The 19,841-nt window shown below is 39.3% G+C and overlaps 1 protein-coding gene across 6 annotated transcripts in view; it reads right to left on the reverse strand.

The window, feature by feature from the left end:
- The window catches only part of b3gat1a (beta-1,3-glucuronyltransferase 1 (glucuronosyltransferase P) a), a 90,710-nt gene that overhangs the window by 3,977 nt on the left and 66,892 nt on the right, over positions 1-19,841 (reverse strand). For 2 of the 6 annotated variants that reach the window (XM_055028901.1, XM_055028902.1), the window contains 6 exons: positions 15,888-16,050; positions 12,308-12,450; positions 7,940-8,011; positions 7,334-7,836; positions 2,834-3,130; positions 752-859 (listed from right to left, as the gene is read on the reverse strand). In XM_055028901.1, the coding sequence (XP_054884876.1) occupies positions 773-859; positions 2,834-3,130; positions 7,334-7,836; positions 7,940-8,011; positions 12,308-12,419 (1,071 nt within the window). In that variant the 5' untranslated portion in view covers positions 12,420-12,450; positions 15,888-16,050 and the 3' untranslated portion in view covers positions 752-772. The other 4 variants (XM_055028906.1, XM_055028904.1, XM_055028903.1 and 1 more) reach the window with 4 other exon arrangements.

Genomic DNA, 19,841 nt, shown 5'->3' on the forward strand with positions numbered 1-19,841 from the left:
TATTTTTTTTTTTTGCCAAACTAGTAGAATCAAGAAATCACTTAAATAGATGCGCCCAGACAGCAGGAAGCAGGCTAAAAGACCTCAAAACAGAGCACATCTTATCCCAAGCTGTATAAATCCAGGGGTGGATAAAAAACAAAATTAGTGATGGTCAGAAAATGATCACACAGATATTTCTGAGACTTGTATGGAGGAAAAAAGGGTCTATCTGTGTCCATTTCTGCTCCAATATAGCATGAAGTGGTCATCCAAGTACAAAAAAAAAAAAAACCCTAGAATAATATCTAAAGCACCACAAGCCTTCAAATAATGTCAAGCTTCCCAGCTCAACAATGAGACAGATTGTGGAAAAAATGGTATCAATGGGAGAGTTCAAAGGTGAAATCCACCGCTGGCAAAAAGGGACACAAGGATCTCCTCATCTAGAGTAGACCATCCCCAAAATTACTGAAAAATATTCTGTTTACTGACTGGACAAAAGAGCAAGTCCACCTCTGACTGCCTGACAAAAATGAGCAAAATTATGGTTTTGGTTTTGTCAAAGTCCAAATTTAAATATGATTAAAATACTGCAGTTTCTCAGGTGATCTGTATCTAATAGAATTTGTTGGAAGATTGGTGAAATTAAAATGTGAAAAAAAAGAAATATATAAGAGGGGTACTGCTCTTTCTGCACATCAGTTGACAAAGTAAAAAAAAAGAAAAGAAAAAAGCCGCCCTTTGATGCGTAAAAAATGTGAATATTTACCAGAGTTTGAGGAAAGTACAATCAAATCTCCATGTTTGGATCTGTGAATCCTTTCTTCCCCTCATTCACCAGGACGGGTTTCTCTGTCCTTGTGTGCCAAACGAGTATCTGGTAAAAAAAAAAAAAAAAAGATAGCATGGAAACACAAACAGCAGAAACATTAGTGACATGCTGTTCCCTTAATGCACTGATTCAGCCTTATGTTCTTCAACTACAGTCGATTCTGGAAGCAGCTCCAGCAGTACATTCACCACCACGGGGCCTATCTATGTCTAAAGAGCTACTTGAGCGTGAACCCTGCAGAGTGAAAAGAAGCAGCGTTGAAACATTGTTTTTCTTACAAATTTAGCACAGTCTTTTTTCAGCTTGTCCATTTCTGACCACAGAATAATTGCTTCCTTCAAATGACTGACAGCTCTAAATTATTTGTTGTACAAACGTTTCCCTTTGTGGCATTGCTAGTTTTCTCCCCAGTTCTTCTGGATACGTTTTTGTTCCATTACATCTTCCAAAGCCTTCATGCTGGCTTGCTTTTGCCCCAGAGACAGAACAAACACGCAGGAAAACGCTTGCAAAGGGGGGCTGAGGGGGAGGGAAACAAACTCAAAGTGTCAAGCTCATTTCCCTCTTCTCTCCTTTGTGTTGGTACCCTTCCTTCTTTCATCTTTCCGTGGCAGGAGTCATGAAATATGCATGAGCCGTGCCAGGAGCCCACTCCCTCTCTGCTCAGGTGTAGTGAGGAGGCGGGTAACCGTGACGCTCGCATCTGAAGTGGACGATTATAAGAAAAAACATGCATATACACGACTTAACCCCCACTCCCTCCCCTTTACTCCATCTTTACCACCCTTTTTGTCCATCTCCTGCACTCATCTGTAATCAGTGTGACGTCTCTGTCTCCTTCACCGAATCCAATTCAGTTCCGCGAGCAGTTCCCTGAATCCCCTCTTTTCATTTAGGCCTGTGAAAGGCAGGAGAGGAGCAGGATGAAAACCTGGCTGAGAGTACGTCCCTTCCTTTTCCCTCCTTTTCTTCTCCGTTCTATCTTTGTCTGTGTGTGTATGGGTGCTTGTGATGAGGACTGGCTTGCTGAAGGCCTCTGGCTGACTCTTCTTTGCCCAGAGAGAAAGCTTAGCAAGGTGACCCAGACCAACAACCGCAAGAGGGAGCGGTAAAGCTGGAGAGAAAATAGTTCATCCTGCACCAAGTGCTTATGGGAATAAAATGCATTTTTTATATATAAAATGCAATATATATATATAGAAAAGGTTTGATTGTTGCTTGATTAACAACCAAAAAAAAAAAAGTTTTCTACAACGAGCAACAGCTATGCTGTATTGCACTGATGGCTTCAAGAATCAAAGAGGCAGGGGCTCAAGCCCCTTCTACCCCCCTCTGCACCTGCATGTTAGAACATAATGACCCATATTGTGTGCTTGGATTGTTGAAATGCACAAATATAAGTGCTTTCAGAGAGAGTCTCAAGTTTTAGCTGATTTTAGGATTTGTTAATAATCACCGTGAATACTGGGGATCCACTGAGGTTGAATTAACAGTCGTTTTAATTACCGTGAGCCCCATGTTAATATTTGTCTTCAGCAGGGCTCGTGCTTCTACTTTAAGGTTAAAAGAAGCCACTCAGTGACTTGACTTGAATACGGAATGTAAGTATGTTCATTCGAAAACCATTTTTTCGTGTTTATGAGTCATCAAAAAAAGACACCAATAGAAACTATGCTGAAAAACAGATCATTTGAAAAATAAAGTTTTGATGTTTTAATCATCACAACTTGCTAAAGCTCAGATACAGTAACTAAGATGGCAGTATGTGTAAATTATTTTGCCACTCTTACTTGATTTTTTAAAATTTTTTTAGCAGATTTCAATTAAATCTACATTGAACAATAATTTAAAATATAGTATTTTATAAGATTAATACTTCATGTTGATTAGAGCATTGAACATATGAATAAATAAATAAACAAACAAATACATTTACACCCTGGACCTTATTTTGCAGCTTTTGGACTGTGTGAAATACAGTTAAACTGTTTCAGTTGAGTTGCAGAAACCTGAGGTTACCTTAGTGCAGTTGGCAGCTTTTGGCTCCAGGTCATTGAGTGTTACAAGTTCTCGGAGCAAGCTACTCTCCTGGTAGCCTCCCTTTACCCCACGGAGCTTAAAGTATGCCTGTGGCTTGGAGAGGATGAGCTTCAGGTTGATGGCGAAGCCAGCCATGTCGATGGCAAATGGCCGGTGGGGGTCGAACACCGCCTTCCAGCCGTAGACCTTTCCGGCTGCGTTTACCTTGGGGGACTCGTAGCGCAGGCCACCCACGAAGGCCACAGGCCACACTGAGACTTTCCGAGTTGACCTCATCTAGCCGGAGGAGAGGAAGAGGCAGAGGGAGAGAGCATATTAGTGATCTGAAGGAGCATACATGACAGGAAGACAGTAGTTTAGCTTCAGTCAGCAGTGCTGCAGCAGAGCATGGACGGAGATGATTCATTCTGAAAGATGGTGAATATTGACCGTGCTGCTGTACCAGTGCAGCTGACACACTGTTCAAGGGCTGCCGTACAATAAGATAATGAGGCGCTGCCATCTTAAAAGGGAGTAAACACGGGCAGAGCCAGGAGGCTTTACAGGAGCAGACCTATTAGAGAAAATGGCTCAGCTTCATGCTTGGCTCAAAAAATTCTTTAAGATGGAACTGCACTATCCTCCTTTTTACTTCCGCTTTTTTGGTCCTTTAATCTTCTACGATCAAGAACTTTCACCACCCTCTCCTTTGTCTGTTGTTCCTTGGGTTCTTGCCACTCTGACAAAAAGCTGCAGCTACAATAAAAGGTGCATTTTTAAAATGAGGGTCGAAGAGGATTTAGAAACTGCAGAGGCATTCAGTCAAACTCAATGCAGCAGAAATAATGATGCCTCTTAAGTACCTCTGCAGTCACTGGTAAGATGCAGTGCTTGCCTGCACTGATGGAACAAGTAGGCACATCGGACGCATTCGCATCTTTCCCATTTCTGCTGAGCGTTCGGGTCAGGTGATTTAGGAGGAGTACAGTTTGAACATTACGAAGCGGCAGAAAACTTTGGGAATTTCGTGAATGTGAGCTCCTGGGAAAGACAAGTAGCTGAGTCTGTTCTAATGAGCTCTAGGAAGTAATGGTGACACTGAAGAGATACTGGGTTTGTATATGTGTCTAAGTGCATGGTTGGGTTAAAAATATCCTCTTCCATTGGTCACATTTTTCAATCCAACATCATCTCTCATCACACTCTTATTCTGTCTTTTCGGTCTCCAGCTTGCTTTGTCGGCTACACAAACCGTATCTCTTTGCACCGTTTCAAGGATGAGCGTTCTTTGGCAGGGAGTAAATCCGTCTCGTCTGGCTGCGACGTCACTTGCCAGCTTCCTCTTGCAGATATGTTTACGCCTTCCCTCACAACAAGAGAAAACAACAAATCAGCCCCCTTGCAGGTGGTGTCAAGAGGTTTGTCACTCTCCCATCCACACTGAAAAATGTGAAAATGAGTGTTCCGCTCGCTTCTTCTGGAGGGAATATCAGCCGGAGTGAAACTGACACAAATCCCCTCTTCTGCTGGCAGCCAAGCAAATGAAAATGCAACCAAGTTTCCCCTGCCTCACTCAGGCGAATATGATGGGTTTGTACACAATTTCTTGTGTGGTTTTGCTCCAGTTTTGCGAATGCATGCCAGTCTTGGGATTTAAGTTCAGTTTCCTGCTCCAGTTTGCAAGGGCCCTACAGAGACACAGTACTGTGTTTGAGATGTGAGACTGAAAAGAGAAACAAAGTCCTTTGGTTGAAAATACATAAAAACCAATAATTCTCCTCAATTATTCAGACCTCAAGGATATTTAGGGAGACTATTGCAGTACGTTGTTCTAATTTGTGGAGTCTGTGAGATATTATCCAAATGAAAGATTTTCATAAAAGTTTCTCAAACTTTTCTTTGTTTCAAAAAACATAATTTATTCAGTTTACATCTAACTGACATGCCTAGTTTGTTCATCTCAGTAAAGAACTTTGGTCATTTAAAAATTCAATTATTTAAATATTCCCCACTTACCAGTGTGGGGAATTCAGTAAGCCCATACCCATCACATTCTTGTTATTGAGAATATAGAAACGCTAGCCCAAAAACTAAATTAATTGACCTCCTAAAGTTTAAAATTATAAGTCGTTCTTTGATTCAAGACCCTTTTATACTTTGGATCAAACATTTTCTACAAAAATGCAACAGTTTTTTTTAGTATCTTGTTTTGTTTAATATATTTTGGAGTATTAAAAAATATAAATTTATTTTAACATATGTGAGATTTTTGTGGCCTCTGAGACCTTTTCACTAAATGACTTTGACCATCTTGGCCAAAGGTTTGGTCCGAGACTGCAGACCTTGTAATGCTTGTAATGTAAAACATATACAAACATGAGCAAACCTTCTTCTATTTGAACACTCATCAGTCAATTTAAATGTTGGTAAATCAGAAACTTTTAATTCATAAATGCTTTTTGTTTTTCTTTCTTGCATATAATTTGAAATTTAGAAGGTGAGCAATATCTGGTTTGCACACAATTAGCACACTTTGAATTAGCATTGGTAGTTATTGACTTTTTGGCTATGAGAGTGCTGGGGCTCATTTGTGGAAGATAATTTTCCTTTGGGGACAATAATGTCTGAAGTGGAAGACTCAAAGGATCAGCAACATGAGGAGCCTGTTGAGAGTGCTTTTTATATAAAACTATTAGACTGAGGGATTTGCCTACCTTCAGAACTCTAATGAACACTGACTAGTAGAGTTTTAGTTAACAGAGAGGCAGTTTACTGAAACTGAAATCGTGATTTGCTTTCTCTGTTTATGATGCAATCATGATTTGCAGTGTTTCATTACTTTTTGCTCAAAGTTAACTTGCCCAGGTGTGTTTAATTCTGTTTTATGCAATCTTTTCAAATGACCTTGCAGTATAAATACAGAGTTTTTCAAGTCTTAATAAGTAACCTGCATATGTGACTGACCCACATCTAGTCTGCTAATGCCTGTCAAGATTTCAGTACACTGTACTGGAGTTTCATCTATTCAGCTGTCGCCTTTTATTTTTCCCTTTTTCTATTTTCACACTCCCGTAGCTCTGTCTTTGCCCCCCAGGGTTTTAACTTTGGCCTCTGAATGAGCTTGTTGGAGGTGATGGAGGATCTCAGAGGAAGGCAGAGCACTTTGGCTGATTTCCAGAGAAAGGTAATGACAGTCACTATCAATACCGGCCACTCCATTTGCCACAGACAACGTCTGCAAAACTAACAAGACTCGAGGTTAATACTGGCAGGACCTACACTGCTTCAGCTCAGGTAATTCGACTGATGTCGAAACGGATGGCTTGAGATGTTCTGATTACATGTGCTGACATCACTCGGGCAGCTTCAGATCCCTGACCGGACTTGTTGTGAGCCAAGGAATTGTCTGACAGAAGGGAGAAAGGGTAGCTGAGCAACATATTATAAATACACTGCATAGAAAAGTGATGATGTAAAATATAAGAAGTGTAGTGTGAACCTTATGAAATAATTGCTTTGTGCAATGCCCTAATTTTGAAGCAACATCTAAAATTAAAAACTGTGTATATTTTCTTACACAAATAATTAAAATGGAAATTGAGCAGTAAGGGTACTTGTGTCAACCTGTGCAAAACGGGCAACTCAGCTTAAAAAGATTGAATTATTGTTTGAAATTAAAAAGACATATAAATCTGGAGCTAATGGTATGATGGGGCCAAAACAATAATGTAATAGGTGTGTGTGTGTGTGTGTGTGTGTGTGCGTGTGTGTGTGTGTGTGTGTGTGTGTGTGTGTGTGGGGGTGTGTGTGTGTGTGTGTGCGTGCGTGTGTGGGTGTGTGTGTGGGGGGGTGTGTGTGTGTGTGTGTGTGTAAAAGTGAAATTGCATCAAAGCAGCTTTAATTTATATGTCATGCAAATGCAAAATGTATTTTTGCAGGTTGTGAAATCATGTTATTCCCTTCGAACAACATAGCAAATCTAGTATGTGAGCTTGCACAGACGACTAAGTTTACTAAACTACACAACAAATTAATAAAAAAAAGACATGTTGGAAATATTTTTAGCGACTGCATTTTCTAACTTTAACCTGGTTCATCAGCGGCAAAACACACAGTGCAGAAGCTTCCCACACACTGAAAGTCATGAGTTTTCAAAAGTACCAAATTTCTATAATATTTCTGCATACAGAATGGAGAATTTTAAAAACTGAACAGTTTTTGCTTGGATCATATGTCGTCTGGACTTGAGATCAGTTGCCCGTGGCAACTGAAAATGAAGCAAGCTGCGAGGCAGTGCTGAAATTGCGTCATGGTTCTTTCGGTAGAGCAAACCGTGAAAAGAAAAGTTATAAAGCAAAAAAAACAAAACACATAGCCACGCTCAAAAAATGCAAAGACATTAACCAAAATTTGAAGTGCAGCATTTCAAATTTCATAAATAATTGTGAAAGACACCAGAAAATACACCGGTAGAGTAGCAGGGTTGACGACGGCATTTACCTCCTCAAATAGCTCCAGGCTGTAGGAGTTGTCATCGTCTGCAAAGTAGACGATGCCCGGCTGGCTGTTGTTTTTGAAGGTCTCCCTAAGCCAACGCAGGGCCAGGTTCCGCTGCATGGTTCCTCTGGGAATCCTGGGGTCACGAGTGTCACCTCGTACCTTAAAGTTCTTGGGAGTCTCCACATTGAGGTGGGTGTAGTTCAGCCCTGTCTCTCGGAGGAGACTTGTGACAAGAGGAGTTCTCCTCTGCGAGTCTTCTATCAGAATCCAGTGCAAGTTGGGGACATGGAGGAAGGTGTTTGCGATACGTGTCAGCTCTGCCTTCTGCACCGGCCGGCTGTATGTGGGAGTGATGATGTGAATCGTGGGCAGCACATCTGACCAGGGTGGAGGCCGCGTGTACACGTACTCTGTCCTCACCACTTCCACGATGTCCTTATCTGAGGCACAGTATTCTTTGGAGTCCTGACCACCAGCCTCCCTCCTGCCCTCGGCGCCTTCATCTGCAGATATGGACATAAGAAGGCAGGAAAGGCATTAGTGCAATCCTGAGCTGCTCTGAATATTTGCCTCAGGTGACTTAAACCCTATGGGGGTAAAGTGTACCTGAGAGTCGGTGGGGGTGGACCACAAGCCTCTCTGGAATGATAAAGATCTCTTTTACTAGGTGGTGACAGGCTGCAAGAAGTGAAAGCAGGCACCGTGAGAGGACAAAACAGCTGGCGGAGAGGGAGACAGCGGAGGGGAAACATGAGCTCAGCGATTCCCAAAGCATTGCTTATGGACTTTTATTCAAATTTAATCATAAGAACAAGTTATTTGGGCCAGACTCCACCACAGACTCCCTCTCCATTCTTTTTCCTTTTACTGCTTTGTTTAAGTGCAGCCCTGCTATATTTTACAGCAACTGAGAAGATATTTGACCAATTTCTGAACAGAGAGAGCATACAAAGGATTTTTCTGACAATTACAGTCGACTTGAGCTGTTCTGTCTATAGCCAATGTAGTAACTTGTCCAGCAGAGGGCTCTTCATTTCCTTTTGTTTATATAATTTGTTTGAAAGGTACTGTGAGAAAACGTTCTCCACAGGTGATGCAACTAAAAATGTATATTGAGTTTTATTTTGCCTCTCTGTGATTGGATGCTTACATGAATAATGCATAACTTTAAATTCTGATTGGTTGAAGGGAGGGAGCAGCAGCAGGAGTATGGGATGAGTGAGGAACTAGGAGAGACAGGCGAAATTGGAGTGAACAAAAACAAAAAAACTAAATTGCTGAAGGTTTTATTTCTGAGTTTTGAATGCTTCAATGTGGAACAGTCAAACATCAAAAAGCTGGGGCGTGCTAAAACATTACAGTGAAATTTATGTGCAGCTACCCGAGACCGAAGTGGGAGTGATATGCCGTTGAACCAGATGGCACTTCGGGATTCCGAAATGTCTGTTTGCACCTCTGGCAACATGGAATAAGGGAACTCAGTGACTTTCATGCTTTTATGAACCTACTGGAAGATACTTGGTGGCATTGTCATGTACAGACATGTTGGGGAAGGGCAGGTGCTGAAGTGGAAAAAAGGGCACCTTGTGTGGCACATGAAACCACCAGCTGCCTTGGTAATATGAGATTTTTTTTTTCTTTCAGGCACAGCTTGTGCATCATCTTTACATATCAATTTTAAATCAATAGCCATGTAATGTTTTTGGCTACACCCAATAAACTGTAAGAAAAAAAAAGTAAAGTATAGAAGGGCTCTGTTTTGTCTAGAGGAAAACAGAGCCCTTCTATCTGTGCCTAGTGTCTATCTGTGCATGTCCCTGCTCAGTGGCAGAAACAAGATAGCTCTTCAGGTGACCAGAAAGTCTGAAAGCCCCTCTGGCAATGAGCGACACAGAAACGTGCCATCCTGACCATCTGTCCTGAGCTTCACTAGATCCATACTGCACAATGTCAGGAGGTGACACATGCGGACACAGAAAATATTCCAAGGTTGAGTGAATACTCTCATCTTATATGTGACTTATTGGATTTAATGGGTCTCATTGAGTTTGCCCCCCATCCCCCACCCCACCCCACCCCGCTTCCGAGTGTTGACGACCAGGCCGACAACAGGGTTTCATTTGCATATCCTAATTTTTTGGGGACTGATAAACAACGCTGATTTCTGTTTGGCTGTTTTCATTTAATATCACCAGCTGGTGTAGTTTTAAATGTGGATCCACATATTGACAACTTGACCAACATCATGTTTTTGTGTAAAAAAATAAAAAAAATTTAAAAGTTAAAAAATTTAATGACAGTGTTAATTGTAAGATATTGTTGACAATACTTAAACACACAACTGCAGACTCTTAAAAAAAACATTCACAAAAACTATATTTTATGCTCTACAGTTGAATCCTAATTAAGTAATCAGAATTTGACTTCGTCTTAAAGCAAGCTATGTAATGCTGTCACATTCAGAGCTGACGTAAGGCACAGTGAAGTGGCAAGTAAAGGCCATATAGCACGCCACCATGCCTATAATGCAGGAGACCACCCTGAATTGGATCTGAAAAATGATCAGATTGGTTTTTCCTTTATAATTTTTTATACCCTCAGGCTTTGTTTGACTGATGAGAAAATTAGATGCTTAACAGCTGATGTACCAGGAGCACTATTGTGCATTTTCAATAAATCTGAAAATCACAGTGATTAGCTGTGGATGTCAGTTTAATAAAAAAATAAATAAAGCTAATATGTGAAACACCAAAACAAACTGGTTTAAGGCCAATGCATACTCCCAATACACAGATAACTTGTGCTCTCTCTCAGTGTTGTTTGTTCTTGTATCCCTTTTGATGTGTCTGGGAAATATAAAACAGATCTGCTGCAATTGTAGGGAGCTATGAAGACTTCGTAGTAGGGGTGCACGGATTGCAGTTTTCTGGCTGATTGCCAGTTACCAATCTTTATGAAGCTGGCTTAGCAATTCCGATTTTGGCTAAATGTTACTGAATATAGCCATAATGTCATTGAATTAGCAACAGTGGGGTGACTATTGCTTACAACAAACATGAATACATGATTTGATTTGAGGGTTTGTTAGTCAAGCTTTTCTCACAGCAGATCAAAGGAGGACAGTGTTTGATTTTAAGACATTTGCAGAGATAAATAAGATCGGTTTTATTATTACTATTGGGCGATCACAGATCTCCCAAATTAAGAAAATCCAGGTTGCTTTATCAGATGTAGGAGAACTCAATGTCGGAGTTCTTGTAAAATATGAAATGTCTTGGAAATAAAGTATATTGTTCTTTTTGCCAGTATCTAGTTAAATATCACATTTGTCTGTTTTTGTAGAATATCTACAGGGCTAACAAAGTGCTTCATTGCCAGGCCATTGTGTTGCTGCTTACACCCCTCTTCCTTCTCTCTGTTGGTATTTGCTCATATTCTGCAATCTTCTGTTATTTAAAATGTTTGGGTTTTTTATTTAATCAGTCTGAGCCTGTCATTTATGCCAGCTCTTAAACGTTCCTTCCAGCATAATCTGTGACAAGTTGCATCTTAATTGCATCTGTGACTTGCAGGCCTAGAAAAGCTGCAGATTGTGTTTGAAAACACGCTGAGAAATTTTCCTGAGAAAAAAATTGTCCATGTGGAGTGGAAGACATCATGCTGAGCATCTCTTCCGAATGGACAGTTTTTATGCCCTAATTAACATTTCTTTTACTAATACTGTAAATATGACTTCATATGACTCACTATTTTATCATCTGCATGGTGACGAAGGTGTGGCTTATTTTGACAGATGATTCTGTTCCTTTGGATTAAATTTTATTTTGAATGCTTGTGTAGCTTTTACCTGCATATATTTCAGTACAGGACAGAATATGACTGCAGCATCATCAGCATTGTTTGTTATTGTCATGCCAAAGTAAAAAAAAAAAAAATCTTTGTCACTCTTCACACTCCAAGATTTTTCTGCAGCACAAAGATTAGCCCAACCTGCTGATAGCCAGATGTTCAACAGAGCTGCCAGGGAGCACTTTGCCAAAATGAAAATAAAAGATCAGCACCATTTCTCTTAAGGAGTACACAATTTGAAGCCAACAGGAAAAAACTACATCAGATATTATTGTAAAGAAACAAAACAAAAAAAAATTTTTTTTCATTGTATTCTCTACACATAAATTAACCCAACTTTTCTTAGTGTTTTATTAAGGCTATCTGCTTTCCTGAAGGCATACCCATGAAGGCGCTTTATTTAATGTCCTCCAGCATATATCTAATAAAATTATTAGAAAACCTGAAAAAACAAGCAAACTTCAGACAGCATACATGTGCATTATCTTCTGTTTTGGATCATTTGAGTGAATGTGGCTTGTTTGTTAATCCCTCGACTTGCCCTCTTCAACACCACGAGTGGAAAGCAAACAGCTTCATTGATTCAGGTCGCTCTAATTTGGATGTTTACTCTGCATCGCAGTTGACATTTTACACAGTTCGTTAGTGGTCTCTGCAGATGATCAGGACACTCAATAGGTGTTAATGACTCAGGCGGGAGCACAAACACGATACGAGACGTGGACGCAGCATATTCTACGATACTGACCGATAAGACTCATGTGGGTGGTCACATTGTGGGAGGACATTGTTGTATAAGCTCATATGCAGTGGGCAGATTCACATTAACAGAAAAAACAAATGTATAGGAAATGCAGCTATGCAATCAGCTCCTATCAGCTGACTGACAGTTGGACATAATCGTTTAAGTTTGCAAGGCTATTTTGTTCTGTTCAGGTGCACAACTCTCTGTGTTGAGATTTATAGTCACTTGATAAGTGGGATTGAGTTGTGCTGGAGCTTATGGTCATGTCTGATGAGTGCCTCCACATGAACAGCCTTTTGTCTAAAACTTGAAGTGCAGTGTTAGGTTCAAGGACCCACTTCAGTTCTGATATTGCCAGTGAAGTGTGGTGTTTGGCGTACCCTTTCGGATAGCGAGGAGTGGAGCTATAGCGCTTTGGTGCCAAACAGTGATGAGTAGAGTCCAGGGTAACACGATCAACACGATGGCAAGAATATCTCTTCTCTTCGGCATCTCAATGATTGGTTGTTTGGCTCTGGATTATCTGGAAAATAAATAAATAAAATAAAAAAACAGACAGAAAAACCTTCACTCTGTACATTATAACACAAAGTTTCAAGGTAAATCATGATGAGAAAATGGCAAAAGATAGATAATTAATGTTCACATTCACAGAAACCGGTGTACTGTTGAAAAGTATTTCCCTCCCTAACAGATTTTTTTTCTGCTTTTGCTTTTTTGTCACACTTCAATATCAGATAACTTTGGGTGATGACTTTGGACATCACCCAAAGTCATTTTCCGTCAGTTACAGCAAGTTTATCCTGAAAAAGCTAGAGATTATCACACTTCCGTGATTCCATCTAACAGCAGAAGGAGTTACAACTTATTCTGCTCCCTTGTCCTTAATGATAGCACTGCCTGCTGAAGTTATTCTGTATATCCAGTTTTATAACTTTTATAATTTCACCTTTTTATAATTTTTATAACTACGCGTACATAGACATCATAACTGGACTACTACAAAAATAAGGACTGTGGGATACTCCTCTTTTTTTCTTCTTCTCAAGATGCTTCTTGTTAGCACAGACAATATCTGCAACCTTATACAAAGACTTATATAGGTAGAATTAAAGATAAATGATTTGCAGAGGAATTTTGAGATTCAAGACAACACCCAGCTCAGAAACTATGTCTAAATCAGGTTTAAATCAATAGAAAGGAAGATTCAGCTGCTGGAAGTGAAGGTTGGATAAAACAATCTTTGTGGCAACTAAACTACTCTCCCTATAAACAATGGAGAGGTTACATGCCCTGCAGCCCATCCTGGCACTCTCTGGGAACTGAACCGAAACACACCTTGGATTTGACAAAACGACAAATGGTGATAACACTTCACCTGGACAAATCAGCGTGGCCAGCTTTGAGTTGAAACCCAAATCCAACTTCAACACCGATGGAAAATAAACCGGCCGGAACTATTCCACCCACCATGTTTCACAGGACAAAATGACCAGCCTGAGCCATAACACATTTCGACTCTGTGGGAATCCCACTGAAAAACAGATTTGCTACACTTCAGCAGGAACCTCTGAGGGAAACCTCACCCACAGGTATGAGGAAAGACCGGCACATTAGTATTCACCAGAGCAAATACTAAGAAAATCACAAATATGCCAAAAGTATCACTGGAGATGAGACAGTAGGATGAATCATCCATTTCTGCAATACCAAGAGAACAAGAGTTCCGTACTGTCAAAAATACCTTGTCTGAAATAAAAGACAAAATCCTCGAACCACAGATGAGCCGAATATTGAAACACTGGTTGTGCACGTGGGAGCTAATGATCTGGCAAAACAACAATCAGAGATTCTGAAAACAGACTTTACCATTCTTCTACTATTGGAACACTAAAACTTCAGATTTTTCTTAGTGGCCCTGTCCCAGCAGCAGCATGGAGTGACCTGAAATACTCTAGACTTCTTTCAAAAAACAAATGGCTGATAAAAGCATGTGCTACCTACACATTGACCTTCATTGTTAACCACTGGATATTCTGAGAAAGTTTCCACCTTTTCAGAGTTGGTGGGCGCCATCTTAATAAGCATGGGATGAAACTATTCTCTGCAAACTTATTTTATTTCATCAACAGGAACAACATGGCCACAGAAGGACTGGCTCAAAGACGACTGATTAGGATGCGACCTACCGCATGTTGGGAAGCTATTCCAAAACAAACTGTCAAAAAAAAAAAAAACATCAACTGGAGAAGAAGTGGCTGAGCTCTCCCTTCCTCCCTGCTGTGGTACACCCCCTCCCCGTTGTGCTCATTATTCATCTCGAAAAACTTCTGATGATTTTTTTTATGAATTTCTCAACTTCATGAATGGAATGAACCAACAAGTTCTTGTAGGCACTTCCCTTCTTAGGACACAAATAATCGATTTTAATCAGACAGTTACATACAATTTGAAGAAAGTAGAATGGAAGTGAAGGTGGGAGGAAGTGCGCCACGATTATCAATCTGTTGTGTAAAAGTATAGCAAACATTTTATAGTGGCTTAAGAAAATGCTATGTCATTCATTTTTAAACTATCTTGCTTTTCTATTTGCTACTCTAACCGGAAACACTTCCATTCTCAGTCTGTTTCATGCAGAAAGATTCCCATCCACATAACCTTTGGCTTTTCTGTAAAAAACACATATAATCCTAACATTATAACTGGTTAAAGATTCATATAAACCACTATGATATCCACTGTAAACCTGGAACTGGAACATAGTGGAAATAACACGTGGTTCTGTGGAGAGAGAAGCCTCACATTCTCACTCTATTCTTCAAAGCCCACTAACACTTGACTTTAAGACAACAGACCTCCATCACTCCTCGCAGGGTTTGGTTTTCTCAGATGCTTAAATAAGCTCCAGTTATACCAATGGCAAACTGGAAAAATGAAGTTATTAAGTGATCTGCTCAATGAAATAAAGAAAAAAGTAGACATAATCCTGTATTCATTTAAGTTTTGCTTGTGAGGAAACAAGTTATCTTATTGATCCTGCTCCCCCTGCTGAGGAAGGTGGCAAAATGCCAAGATTTCACAAAATTGTACAATCATTATATTCATTCTATTTGTTCACAAATAAACACATTACCAATGTCTGAACCTTAGCAGGTGCCTCTGACCCTTCAACAATGCATTTTGAAGGTTTGTCAGCTTCAGAATAAATCCAGAATAAACTTAATTATTTTAAATTACACAAAATTATTCTGTGAAGGATCTGTAAGCAAGTATTAATTCCATTCTCCGAGAATAGAATTATCAATATTAGAGTTCAAAGCATTAAAAAATGTTTAAAGACAAACGTTAAGTCCGTTGATGTTTCAGTGCCACCGGTTGTTGTGAGGACACTAACTAACTAACTAACTAACTAACTAAAGGGACATAATATCTTTTCAAATCATGGCTTCATTGTGGCAGTGTAAGCATAAACAATTTTTTCACATTTTTATTCAGCCTTTCATTCAGTGTTGTGCTGTCCTTTAGTTACTTCTTTTGTTGGCAATTTTTTTTGACATGCAGTGAGTTTTTAAATCTGATTACTCATATATGAGCAAAAATGTAGAAATCAATCAGTTTCTAAACATTATTACAATTACATTGCCTGCTTGAATTGAAAATGGCCTGTAATAATATAATGGGGACACTGCTTCGGTCTTGGTGTCCCCACTTTTTGTGTTGCGTTATGTAATCTTATGTACAGATTTGTGTGGAGATTACGAGATTCTACAAAAAACTTCATCCTGTTACTAAAGGATACTGCACAAAGCTCAATCAGGTCTAAGTCCAAAATGTGAAACCATTGACGTTTTAGCCTTTTTGCTCATTTTTGACTTAAATTTGTATTTCATTTCCTCATATTTTATGAATGGGGGTATGAATTCTTTTCCAAGACACTGTATGTGTATTTAAATGACTTACCCACAGTCAGAACTGGTTCATTGCGGTGCTGTTGATGTGTGGCTGAGAAGGCAAAACTCCATGCTCGATGGGCTACCTAACGGTGTCTGTCTCCATGATACTTCACCATCACCCGTTTCTCCCTGTGACTGCTTGCACACGCAGGCCACCAAAAGCCACGATCCTGAAAAATAAGATCATTTAGTTATACTTTTATTTGTTTTGAAAAGTCCAACAGGACTTGTGAACTGACTGGATAGATATGTAAAGGAACACTTAGATTTATCCAAAAATAAAGCACACTCACAACTATTGCTTTTAATTAATCAAAAGAAAGCCAAAACTGAATGTATCCAAGCTGCTTTTTCCAAAATCCCACAGTTCTGAATAATACGTAACATGTAATTTACTTAATTCATTCCAATCTAATTTGCATAAAGGCTCAGTTTTTTTATTGTTTGAATTCACCAAATGTGAAATGCAAAAAGAAGGTCAATCAAAACTCCTCTGCCTGCAAGCAATCTGTGTTGGGGAATTAAGCAAAAATAAGACATCATGTCTTATTCAAATACATCTGACACAATGCTGCGTCAGTGGAGGTTTCCAGTGACTTGTGGATTCTGCATCAACTCCCAAGGACTTAAGTATTTTCTATGTAATGAAAACTTATATGAAATGCAAATGTTTGTTGTGTTGAACAGGAGTTGTCCTGAATATATCACTGATGCACATTGACGTAGAACATGAATCAGAAACACATTGGTCCATGGTTGTGCTTGATTTGCCAAAATGTCAACCAATCACTGACTTTATGGATTAGGATCAAATTTGCTTTGTTCGAATAGAGTAGCAAGTAAAACTTCAACTAAATGGAATAGCAGAGAAACCATTGCTAAGGATGCCAGGTAAAATTATCGCTGCAAATAAACTGACTTCAACAAAACACTTTCTTTCCCAAAAATTTTTTTAATGCATCTTTTTTAAACATTTGCCTTTTAAAGGACTCTTTTAAAGACTCTTTAAAGTATTACTGATATAATTCTATTCAGTCTGTTTTGTACTTTGGCTGAGCTGTTTTTTTTTAATTTTTTTTATTCTGCACAAAAATCTTTGAAGTATTTTTTTGGTACACAGCTCTTGCTCTGCTTATTTGGGGACTTATTGTTGTCACTATAATGAAATTTGTTCTTACAATATTTCTGCCTCTGCCTCTGGTCCTTTTGAATAGTTGGTGCATTGAACCAGTCCACTTACGACATTGTTGGTTCATAGCAAAACTGTACAGACATAGAGAAATTTAATGTGGCACTTTACGCGCTGCTTTTATTGTTCATTACTCATTTTACAAGGCCAAAGTCTGACAGTAAGGCTCAGCTGCCTGTCTCTGAAGGCTGGACCAGTGGGTGGTCCTGCTCTAATGTCAGCTGCATTTGGGGTTGAATTTATGGTGTTATGGATTTGTTTTGCTGTATTTTTATGCTAAGCGGCAGTGCTTTTGTGATAGATGTGTTAACAATACACAAAAGGAGTACCACAGCTTCTGTTTGTTAAGCCAGCCATCACTTCAGACTGGTTAATTTATTTATTGTCTTGCAGGTCAAAAGTGACCCATTACCATGTTTATCTGTAGAAAAAATACTCTGAACTATCGTTTTCCAATTTGAAATTTTCTGACTTTTCCTAAATTGACCCCGTCATTAGAAAAAGTGATACTTTTGCTTTTTTTTTTATATTTCCATGTGGGCTTGTACCACAAGGATTGTCTTGTGGGTCATTTTTGACTCGTGCATAATAAAAACATTTAAGCACCAGAAAAAAAAGTTCAAAGGCCATATACAAACTCTCTCGAATACATATACACACACCATCCCACACACACCTACCCACGTTTACACATACTTTCCTACATGGGATCTCCAGCATAAGATGTTGAACAAATTCTTGTGCTGAAGGTGTTCAACGTAACATTTTTATGTTATGAAGATTTTCTTGAACATCTTGTGTCGAACATTTTGTGTTCAATGTGGAATGTTTTTCATCTAACATTCAACCTGGGGTGGGAAGGAAAGAACTACTCCGTCTTATGTTGAAGATGTTCATCATGAAAGCATCTTTATAAAATGAAGAACATCTCCACCTCATGGGGATGTTCTTCATTTTTTATGTTCATTGTGGGGTGGGAAGGATAGGATGTTCTTCAACTTATGTTGGAAAACATAAGCCGAACATACCTTGCATATATATATATATATATATATATATATATATATATATATATATATATATATAATATATATATATATATATATATATATATATATATATAAGGTATATTCCTTTAAACAGGTTTCATAGTACTAGATCGATGCTATGAACCCTACCGAAAATGACCTGGGCTGTAAACAGCCTCTACCACTGCGAAGACAGAAGTGCTGAGTAGAACGAGGCAGATTTTAATGTCAATTCAATATTTGGAAATGTGGCCAACTTGCACTGAACAACTTCATTAACTGCCTCTGCTGCCATCGCTAAAACGATAGGCAGACTACAATTTTAAAACAGTGCAGAAAATCAACGTCATCCTTCACAACTTGATCGGCATGGTAGAAATTCTACCAGAGGGAATCCCAAATAAACAGGGGAAAGCCCAGACTATCTGTGTGGCGAGATTTTAATCAAGATGGATTGAACAGGAAGGTAAAGGCTAGGTTATATTTAAATTGCGAGTCCTCATAATCTGAGACAAAGACAAGACAGAGTTCAAATGCGAGACCATCAAAAAGTCGTCTGAGACCCAGATTGAGTACTACAACACTGTTGAATAGTACGCTGGATATAAATTTAGCTATCTGAAATGAAAAAAAAAAGGTGGCAAGTTGTTTCAAATTATGGATCATCCTTTCAAATCCACCTTTTGACAGCCTTCATGACATCGGCCTCTTCAGCCCTATATCAAAAAAGATATCTTATTTTTACAACAGACAGTTAAGTGGACCTTGACTGCATCATGAACATGCATCAGAGCACAGAGAAGCATTAGTGTGCATTCAGCAAGTCACTATCACCCAAGTGTCATGTTTGCTTCGGTGCCACCTGCAATACTGTGTGATGCAGCAAGAATATAGAGAGTCGGTCCCAGACTGCAGCACACAATGAAGCCTGACAGCCTTTCACATCAGCACGAACTAACCAGCTGTGAAGGGAACACCTGCCGCTGATTAATACAAGATCAGAACAACAGTTGCGTACCTGAAAATTGTTGGACTAATTGCTGAACTAACACCATTAACCCCAAAAGGTTAGACATGGGGGTAAAACACTACATTCTTTGGTGGGTTTTAAATGTCAGAGAAAATTGCACCGTATGGTATGAAAAGATGTAAGATGTCTACTCCTATTTTTTTAATAACTGATTTTATCATTGATTTTACCAGAGTAGAAACTGCTTATCTGCTTCCTATAATTATCTTGAAATGTGTTTTGCTAAATTACTGTTGTCTGGACTACAGAAGCAATTTAATAGAGATAAGACCTAAATACTAACACCATCAAGTTAAATATAATCACTTCCTTCCACTTCCTCTTTTCTCTTCCCATAAGATCAACCTGGAGATGAAGTAGGGGCAAGCCTCCAACTTTGTAATGAGTCTACCTCTGACATGTGAACTCCCTTTTGCTCTGTGCATCCCCTATGTCATGAAGCCCAATAATAATGTAATCCTTCCCAGTCTTGGCTTGCTGTAGCATCTTTTTATATATTCTCCATTCAGCAAGTGGGAGACACTCTACTGAGATGCTGTGTTGTGGAATCTACAATTACTTTTATTTTTGTACGCAAATGTCCAGGGGCAACTCTGTATTGCCCCAAACAATTTTCTGGTGGGGCGTCTCGGGATCTGTAGAGGACAAGCTGTTACAATAGATCATTATTGATGATACTGTCACAGGTCTTTGAACAACCTCGCCAAGAGGTAT

This window comes from Poeciliopsis prolifica, unplaced genomic scaffold (genome assembly GCF_027474105.1).
Source record: "Poeciliopsis prolifica strain line A6 unplaced genomic scaffold, Auburn_PproV2 SCAFFOLD004, whole genome shotgun sequence".
Classification (NCBI taxonomy): Eukaryota; Metazoa; Chordata; class Actinopteri; order Cyprinodontiformes; family Poeciliidae; genus Poeciliopsis; species Poeciliopsis prolifica.